Source organism: Aegilops tauschii, chromosome 2 (assembly GCF_002575655.3).
Source record: "Aegilops tauschii subsp. strangulata cultivar AL8/78 chromosome 2, Aet v6.0, whole genome shotgun sequence".
Classification (NCBI taxonomy): Eukaryota; Viridiplantae; Streptophyta; class Magnoliopsida; order Poales; family Poaceae; genus Aegilops; species Aegilops tauschii.
The window spans coordinates 376,721,811-376,731,757 of NC_053036.3; the positions used below are offsets into that span (position 1 = coordinate 376,721,811).

Genomic DNA, 9,947 nt, shown 5'->3' on the forward strand with positions numbered 1-9,947 from the left:
ATGTACACAGCTTACCAGGTCGACGAACATACATTCAAGGTGTGTTCTCTCTTGGGCATGTTTGATTCAGAACCTGAAGGCCCGGACAAGGGAAGAAACTACTTTGTGAAGGCCTCGATAAACGAAGGTGAATACTGCTGCCAATGCTGCAAATTCGAACGGGACGGGATTGTGTGTTGTCACATACTCAAATTAATGGACATGCATGCGGTCACGCGATTGCCCCGCCATTTCATACGACGGCGATGGACTTGGGACGCTGACAATGCGTTGGGGCCACAAACATCAAATGCAGTTTTAGCTGTGCATGATGACAGACCAGAGGCAACCATGGACGCCGTGAGGCATGTTGTATTGACCAAGAATTATGCTGAACTAATAGATGAAGCATGCAAGAGTGATGAGACAGCGAGGGTGGCAAAAAAACACAGGAAGGCCCTGAAAAGAGAGCTTGATGAGATCAAAAAGAGGAAGGCTGAAGAAGCCTTACACAGCTTCCCCCGTACCTCAAGTGTGCCTTCGTCCACAGGTCCATCATTTGAAAACTCGGAGGTAGGGTCTAGAACAACAAGCACGCAAACCCAGGTCAGGAACCCGCCCCATTCCATCACAAAATGGCGTCCAAAAGAGGTGAGATACAAATCGGGGTTGGAAATTCAAGCAAAGCACAAGAAAACAAAGAAAGGGACAGGCAATCCGTAAGCAACTTTGGAGGATTGTAACTTAGGTGTTGGTGACAATTTTGTAAAGTAGATGGGCAAGATTTTAAAAAATGCGAGAATGACTATTGGTGGACAACAGAATTTGAAGAAAATGCCATGTATGCATGACTAAAATTGCTACGTACGTGCTACTAAATCTGCCATGCAGCTTCCATCGAATCTGCCATGTAATTGCTACTGAATCTGCCATCGCGTAGATTTCCGTTTTCAGTCCACGGATTTTGTTTTTCACACATATTGTATTGTATACATACTCTGAACGAACTAGTTGAAACAATCAAGTGCAAAAACACGAGAGAACGGTTGCTTATGAACTACCATGCTAACCAATACAGTTATCAATGCAAAAAACCCAAAAACAAAAATGGAACGATTACTTTCCCTGACCGTGCCTAATCAACTATATTTGCCATGTTTCAGGCATCATAAACACATTCAAACTCGCAACTGGTACTCACAATCACAAAACACATAATAGTAGTGAACATAAAGGTAGTTGTTGTCACACCTAAGCAGGTTCATATCCACACTTATATTACAAATATTCAATGGCACACACACGCCACCACTATGTACTAGAGCTACGGGGGATGCAGTCATAACATAGCACACAGACATAGTTTAAAGAACAAGGTGATACCTTACATTCCTCAGCCACAGAATGTAAGGTAGGCATGCGTATGGAGCATCACATGATCACTTGTACTTCTTGTTGGCAGTTTTGACAGCTCCCTCTATGAACTCTCGTGCTGAAGCACGTGTGTTGAAATCTTCATTCATCAACTAGTTCCATGTATATATTTTACGGAGCTCAACGACCATTGCAGCTGTGATCACAGGGACCCATCGACCTTCCCACTTTGCAAGGTATTCCAACATGTGAAAGCCGCAGTCATGCCTATAACGAAAGAAACAGGTGAACTCGTGCCAATAGAAAATATGATAAACTTCAATGCAGAGGTGATAAGGTTTCGGATTGATGTGGAGGACACATGAAAAAAGATAGTAATTATCCGTTTCCTTGCTTCACAGTCATGACATACTCGATTGGAAAATGACTGATCTGGACCTTTGAGTTTTCGTAATGACGGCTCCATGTCTCTTTCAGGTTGTTGATAAAGAATTCAGCATGTGTAGTAAGGTCTTCATCATCTCCTGAACGGATTGAATCAAGCACCTCAAATCGTTGGTTCTTCAGGTCAAGGCAAATCGCGTAGTGGTGACCACACTTGTCATCTGGGTTGTCTGATGCAAGCTCCGGGAATATGACCTGCAAGTAAACAAGAGGAAAGAACAAACAGAGTTCACATCAAAACAGAATGATGTAGTTGGAAAAATGATATGTAAAAAATATTTCCAGTTGCACTAAGAGATACATGAATAACCAAGCATCAAGGGGCCGAATGCACGCACAGAAAAATGTTTATTTGCCATGTGTAATCGAAGGAAGTTGCCATCCATGTATAAACAAAGTTGCCCAATACTGTAAGTGGCGTTGCCACATAAATTGCATTGAAAAGGTCAAACTTATTTTACATGGCAGCTGTTGCCACATGAAACGTCTGTCATGAACAGTATGTAACCCACATATGAAGTATAACTACTGACAAAACATACCATGGAAAAAATATGTACAACGAGAAGAAACAACACATATTTCTTCAGTGTGAGCTTGAATTCACCATGCGCGGCAAAATGCTTCCTCAGGATTTTATGTGGAAGTCACTATCCCATAGTTTACAGGTCACGCTGTACTGCATGATCGTCTTGTCAGGACAAATGTCCATATGTCTGTTGATGAAGTCAATCCCACACGCAACTACATTCTTCGACATATTTACCAGTGGGCCTCACAGACACGGCAAGATCACCCAGGTCGACATATGTCGCATCACATTGTATGATTTTGGTTCTGTCGCTATATGAAAATGATATAACATGAAAGAATCATGTCTACTAAAAAAATAAAAATAAACATAAACAACACATGGCTAGAAAGGGTAAAAAAATATCAAAGAAAAGCAAGTGAGGGGTTATGTGGTGTAGACATTACGCTTTCAGCTCCTTCATGTGCTTGCTGTTCAACCTCGCATTTCCGAAACGCTTGACAATATCGTACAGATGGTTCTGCTCTTTTGTGGCCTTAACATCGGGCTCATAGTCATCCACGGGTGGTGCATGAACTATCCTATTCTGCCTCACAGATCCAGGGGTGGCACTTCTAACGGTATCCTCGAATACTGACTCAGCAGGCATGTTAGAACTTGATTGCCCCTCACCCCGTGAGGACCTCTTCTCCAATGCTTCCTCCTCAATCCTACGGTAAGCTTCATCGAGTGAGGGCGAAATCTCCTCAGGGGTGGCTGTAAGAATAAAACAGTGGGTTAGGAACCTTGGAAACAACAAGTTATTGTGAAAAAAGTTTAGACTGGGAACTGAGGTGCTAATAAGAGAGTGTCTATGTCAAATTTTACTTGGTAGCCAAAATATTTCGCAGGTGAAAAGTGCACTGGAGTTGCCATGTGGCAACAACTCCAGTTGCCATGTATGTTGCACTGGAGTTGCCATGTGGCAACAACTCCAGTTGCCATGTGCATTGCACTGGAGTTGCCATGTGGCAACAACTGTAGTTGCCATGTGCATCCCATGAGATTTGCCATCACCATTAAGAAACCAAAAAGCTTGTGACAAACATCAGACAAAAAATGTAGAAACAAAATGATAAACATGCAAAAAATGTACCTTGCACTATCGGCTCTGCAAACTTCACAGCTTTCCTGCCATCAGCCATTGGCTGCGCCATCATTGGGGCCGTGCCTGCCGGGAAAGCAAAGGCAATAGGCACAGGATCATGCGCCACTGGTTCATCCTAAGTGCGATCTTACCAAGACTAAAGCTCGGTGGGGTGAAAGCCATCGGGTGCCTCTCCTGCCTACCAGTCGGATCGCGAACAAATTGTTTGGCAGAAATATAGAGGTGACAGATCAACAAACATGTTTGCCTCGTCTGCTGTAGGATCATCAGGCTTATTAGTAGGGCGGGGCGTGCTGTCAGCGGTCTCAATCACAACTTTCTTGCCTATTTTCCTGTTTGGGCTATAGGGAACACCAATGTTGACAGGAAGCTTAGAAGTGCGCAGATTTAAGCTGGTGTTCTCCACGGCGGTGAAAGACACAGTCTGCTCTGAACGTTCACCACCTTCAGTCGTGCACGGCTTACCACCTGCGTCTGTTGTATTCCGGACTTTCGTTTTCTCCATAACATTGCTTTTGGCAGGAGGTGGGAACAGTGTGAAAGCAGGCACGTAACCAGAGTCACCTTTGCTGCTCTTAGCAACCTCTGGTGCATTGGATATCTGTGCAGGATGCTTGCGGGGGCTACGCCGCCTAGGTGGCAGACCAGCTCGCGCAACGGTCGCAGTAGCAGCCTTTGGACCACCAGCCGCTGGAGCCGTTGTGCAATGAGTCTCGTCTGTGGATGGCCTATCATTCTGAAATGTGGCCGCAGCCCCTTCTTTTTTGGACACAGAAGTGCCACCGGCCACACGCTTGGAATCCGTATCAGATGAGCGTGAATCTTCCTTGTTTAGGTTGAGCTCGAAAGCGTCCACTTCAACACTTGCTGATTTGGTGGCATGGGTCACAATAGCATCCCTCATTGCCACCAGGGTGAGCAGTATCTCAGCAGTCCTGACAGATACTGACTCGTCACTCCCAGATATACGGATGGTTGTTGTTGTGGTCTGCACATCTGCAACCGGCGGAGATGGGCGGCCGCTTGAATCAGAGCTAGTGGGAACAATGGACGGTGCAGCAACAGTTTTGTCGACTGGCGGCTCATTAATATCTGCATTACCACTTGTCGACAACTTAGAGTGAATGCGTTCAAGTGGGTCTTTGGTAGTGCGTTTGGTTGAGCGTGTAGTAGTCTTCTTCACCCTACAAGAGAAAACGCATGAAGAGTTCAAAAAGGTGAGCAAAATAATTGCCATAGTAGTCATCATAAAATGAAAATGTGTGATATGCCAAAGCTGCTATTTGAAAACAAAGTATGGATGAACACACATGAAATACAGGTGGTTGAAGTTAGTGGAAAGCTACCAGTTGCCATATGAGTGAAAATTATTTGCCATGTGGCCTAGTAAGCAGTTGCCATGCAGGAAATTTAGATCATGAAAACAGCAATTGCCATGTGGCAAGTTAGACAGCTGCCATGAGAAGCAGGCAATAGTTGCTATAGAAGTGGATCAAGTAAAAGGTTGTATATGATTTAGAATGCATCAAACAAAAAATAGCATTAGGACAATAAAAAATAAGGAGAACCCACTTCTTGATTGTCTTCCTCAAGTCTTGCAGCACGACAGGATCCCCGGTGTTGGACATTGATGTGCGAGGAGACGACCTAGTGGAAGTGGTGGCACCAGCAGTGGGAGCCCCCTTGTTCAATCGGGCAAAAACACGGGTTGGCGTGGGTGCTTGTTTCTTAACTGATCGTCCACCAGCTGTCGCCTCACTGCACGTAGGAAAAATGACAAAAAGATACCAAGTGTGAGACACAAAATTCATGGCGCACTTAGAAAAATGAAAAAAGGTCGGGCTATTAAAAAGGAAGGACAAACAAAACGCTAAATAGACGTCAAACCTCCTCCAAGAAGCTACGAGATCGGTCCTACACCTCTTGCCAACAGAGCCTTGGCCATCATCGTCTGCAGCCCTGCCCCTCTTTGAGAGCGAAACCCCCGTGTCTCTCACAATAGTTGGATCAATGCCTCCTTCCGATGCAGAACTTTTGGTGCAACCTTATCGTTCTTACCCCCTACACGAACTTCATCATGTTCATCATCGTCGATGTCATGTGGCACATACTCCATGTCATCGTCACCGTCCTTGTCGAGACCAGCATCCACGCCACCAAGACCATCTCCATCTAGCTCATCTTGCGTGTCAGGGAGTTCCTGAGAGCTGTTGTAGTCGTATCGGCCACGGCAACCAGTTGGTCGATGTGTCTGTTCTCCAACAAATGATGTGAACTGCCTTACAACCGCGTCGCTATCAGAACCATTAAGTGACGTCCAACCATCAACCAACTTCCCAAGCAAGTTAGTCATGCCGAAAGCAAACTGCCCGACTAGGTGCTCAACAGGTGCCCTCGCCTAAGCAGAAAACAAAAAAGTAACAAGAACAAAACATATTAGAGTCACGTGCGTAAGAAAAATAAGCCAAAACGGCAAAACATATTCTCTACCTAATAATAAAAGGGAACTGCTTCTACCCGTCCGTCCGTCTGGTAATTCTTCGTACGTCGTGTTCGATTTTCTGGAACGCCGCTTGGTTGGGCTGCCGCCTGGGTACTTCCGTCGCTCAGATGGGCCTGGCTGGGCATGACCCCATGGCAAAAATTATGTGCGTTGGTGAGGATCAAACGCACCACCTTTCTTACGATCAAATTCTAATCAATCAAGGTAGCCAAATTGACCTGTAGCATACGCCTGTCATGAAAAAAAAGATGCATGGTTATTTCATGTGGAATAGTCCCACCTTGCTCCATTGAACGAATTCACACCAATTTAAATATGTTTATAAGTTGTCAACAATATCAACCAGGCTCCTCATGAATCAACAAACAGACGTGAGAACTTTAGAATGGAAAAGAGGCCAAAGAGCAGAATTGTTGTGTGAGCTAATTATTGAATAGAAATACATGACCATTCGGCCACAGCCACCGGAATTGACGACGTCCACGAACATAAATAGGCTGAAGATGATGAGGAAAAGAAATAACTAAATACATGTGACGACAGCACACGAGGTACTCAGCTCCAAGCCGAGCCTTGGCGTGAGGCATGGCCGGCCGCAGCCACCTACATTGAACATAAGTAGGCTGAAGATCTTCTCTTGAGGAAGAGGAATAAGCTAAATACAGTCCAAGCTGAGCATGGCCGATTGGCGGAGCTCACTCATGAGGAAGCAGGGTCGTAGTGACGCGGGTGGACGGGGATGTGGCCAAGCTAGAGGCATGGCCGGCGGCTCCATGCACTTGCTGCAATTGCGAGCGGCCAGGAACCACTCCGACTGTGCCGAACGACCTATGTGTGTTGGTGGCCAGCGATGTGCCCGACGAGTAATGGAATCCAGAGGTTCCTGTTATCCATTAGAAAGATTATCATGATATATATCAATCAAGATTTGGGATAAAACACCCAAATCAGAATTTATCTCGGTTGGACATCGGGCTCACCATCCAATGACCACCACGAAGTGCCTCGATAGGGGGGTTAGTCAATGGTTGTCCGACCATGACTAACGCGTCCCATCAAAACCGACACTCCCACCACGGGTAAAGGGAGAGATGCGACTGGTGGTAACCCCAACCCGACCATAGCATCAAACCACGGCCCTCACAATTCACTTATTTGTTTCCATGTTAATTAATCCAAGTTAATGTCATGACCCGTTGATCATGAACAGCAAGCAACTCCTAGCCATGTCAAACAAAGCTAAGAATATGATGTCATACAGTAAGATGAAAATGAAGATACTGAAATTGGCAACAACATTTTCTAATGCAAGTTGTGAATTTTTACCAGATCTAAAGACATGTTGTTAAAGTACATGATCTTTTACTTCCAAGTAATAATATTGATTATGTTCATATTTTCCGTTGCTACAGTACAATTTAAACCAGCCAACTCCATATCAGTACTACTCCAAACAGAAACTGGAATGATTTTTATGGATTATCCAAGTTCAGCAGGTTGAGCATTTTTCTGAAACTTTTATGCACAGGAAAGACTAGCCTTAGTCTGACAGTACGACGAACAAGTAAATTAAACGGTACTGAAACATGGCCATTTCTAGGTGAATCTAAATACGACCATCTCCCTATACAAATGTAAAACTTCCTTTCTTGCTCTCATTTACCGGCAGCTCAAGGCCAGCAGCAGCAAGCAACAAAAGCAAGCAGCAGCGGCAAGCAAAACAACCAGCAGCATCAAGCAGCAAAGCAAGCATCCAGCAGCGGCAACAACAGCAAGCCAACAGCGAGCAGCAGCAGCAGGAAGAGATGGCTCCTCACCTTGCTGTTCGTGGCGGGGTCGGACGGAGCAGGGAGGCGAGAGGACGGACGGCAGCAAGTTTCGGACGGCGTGAATGGCGGTCAGCGGTCGAGGAAGAAGTAGGAGGGACCCACGGCTTCGAGTCCGTGGTCCAGAGGAGACGCGGACGACGCGGAGCCCGTCACGGCCCCTAGAGCTGCTCGGGGAGGAGGATGACCGCGGCAGCGTCGCAACAGCGGCCAACGGACCGAGAAAGGCGACCTTGGTTCAAGACGTACCTGCACGCCGGCACCAGGAATCACCATTAAAGGGACGGCAAGAGCAACAATCGAGCTAGGGAACTACGTAGGAGCAAGAGCGCACCGGAGAAGCGAGGTGGTTCACGGCGGCGTCCAACGGGCGTGCATGTCGGAGCCGGAGGCGTGAGCGTCGATCCGGACCGACGGCTGGCGGATCCCGCCGGTGCCAATGGCTGGCGTTGCAACGGCAAGCAGCGGCGTCCCCGGCGAGCTTGACAAGAAAGGGGATCCAGGGGAGGAAAAGAGTGAGGAGTGGAGAGGAGAAAAGATGAAGAGACAGCCGGGCAGGGTGCTGCGGCCCTTGCCGGCGCGTGTCCCTTGGAGTTGAGTAGCTGACGCTGCTGGAGTGCTGGACTGACCTAAGAGATCCACTGGTCAGTGGCAAAAGAAGGGGTTGAAAGAAAATAAAAATAAAGAAATTGGTTGGAATATCTCTTTCTTCTCTACTCCTTCTAAGCTTCTCAGGATTAGCATAAATCTAAATATTTTGGTGCTCAAAACTCTACAAAATGTCTTGAAAAATTTCATAGATGCATATATATAAGTAGTAATCTATATTGTTGTGTCTAAAATGAAAATTCCAAACAAAAACAAAGTCACAGTTTGTATCTCTATGATGAATAACGGAAGTTTCAATTGCTAAATTTAAACTAAGATTTTTAGAATAAATTGTGGACTCTAAACTTCTCGCATGTAATCTATCAACTAAATGTATTATATTCTTATAAGTGTAACTAGCGCTCAATTTTACTGGATTTTGGATTAATAAGGTGGGCTATACATTATATGTTCTCAATTGCTTGATTGGAACGTCATAGTTTTGCTAACCCATTGCAACACACGGGCATTTTACTAGTAGAGATATCAAATGCAAGAAAATGTAATTTCAAAAAAAATAAACATCCTTGATTACCTTAGCAGGACAAGATGAAGCTGAATGCACATCCATCCACTTGCCAAAGTTTTGTGGGCCCACCAAACACACTGTAGTCTATAACATGCTTGGCCATCAGCTGAAAAACGGCAAAACCCACTATGATGTCAAAAGAAATAAGGAGAAGTGACTACAATTCATGGATTGCAAAAACGAAAAAAAAGGAGTTTCGACAGGGAACGGCTGAGTTGCCGTATGGTGTCAAACATGGTTGCCATGTGCAGACAACCATGGTTGCCAAGGTATTTATGACTTGTTAGCCATAAATGGTTGTTGTATGGGGATTTTTTCATATTATATCCAACATCAAAATTCAAGAATGTCGTGCAAGAAAGAAGGCGGAACTAACCTGCATTTTCCCATATTTCGTATCAGTTATCCTGTCTGCGGCAAGCACAACCTTGACAGCATCGTACGTCCACGCAGAGACAGCAAACTTATGTGGAGGCGGCGGGCCTCCTATCTCAGTAAAGTCGACAGTGGACAAATCAAGATGATCGACGTACATGAGCTGGTTTACACAGTAAAGCAAGCTATGTTAGTTGCCATCATGCTATGTTGAAAAAAAGCTTATGCAGTCTCCCTTGAGTCACAAGTTGAAAAAAAGGGAAGAAAGATTTGCCATCTATCTATGTTAGTTGCCATCATGGTATGTTGGCAGTTGCCAACTTGTTATGCTGGTAGTTGCCACCAGCTCAACATGATGGTTGCCATCCAGATTGTATAAAAAGAATGAATGTAGGAAGTGAACACTATGTGTGTTGTAGAAAAATGTAATTGCCTTGTAGGCAGCAACTACAGATGCCATGGAACAAACAAAATTCACTTGGACATGTAAAAGAGTCACAGAAAATGAAACAAAAGGGTTGCCCTGCACGATCCCCTACGGTTGCCATCAAAAAAAGGAAAAACAATATCCATTTAAAAGCTCAGTCAAA

General features: G+C 45.1%; 1 protein-coding gene across 9 annotated transcripts; it reads right to left on the bottom strand.

Moving 5' to 3' along the window:
• Positions 1-1,179: 1,179 nt before the first annotated feature.
• On the bottom strand, positions 1,180-8,438 carry LOC109744475 (uncharacterized). 9 transcript variants are annotated; one of them, XR_012202773.1, is made up of 9 exons: positions 8,140-8,438; positions 7,797-8,054; positions 5,994-6,210; positions 5,364-5,874; positions 5,049-5,234; positions 3,465-4,660; positions 2,776-3,085; positions 1,792-1,992; positions 1,180-1,620 (listed from the first exon to the last, which is right to left on the bottom strand). XR_012202773.1 is itself a non-coding variant. In XM_073508612.1 (8 exons), exons 5-8 carry the CDS (start codon positions 5,102-5,104, stop codon positions 1,917-1,919), a joined length of 525 nt encoding a protein of 174 aa, XP_073364713.1. In that variant the 5' UTR covers positions 5,105-5,234; positions 5,364-5,874; positions 5,994-6,210; positions 7,797-8,054; positions 8,140-8,437; the 3' UTR covers positions 1,180-1,916. The 9 variants fall into 8 exon arrangements, 3 of the variants coding, with proteins under 3 accessions (XP_073364713.1, XP_073364712.1, XP_073364714.1); XR_012202771.1 differs by having other exon boundaries at positions 1,180-1,992; positions 5,967-6,210; positions 8,140-8,437; XM_073508612.1 differs by having other exon boundaries at positions 1,180-1,992; positions 4,578-4,660; positions 8,140-8,437.
• Positions 8,439-9,947: the final 1,509 nt, after the last annotated feature.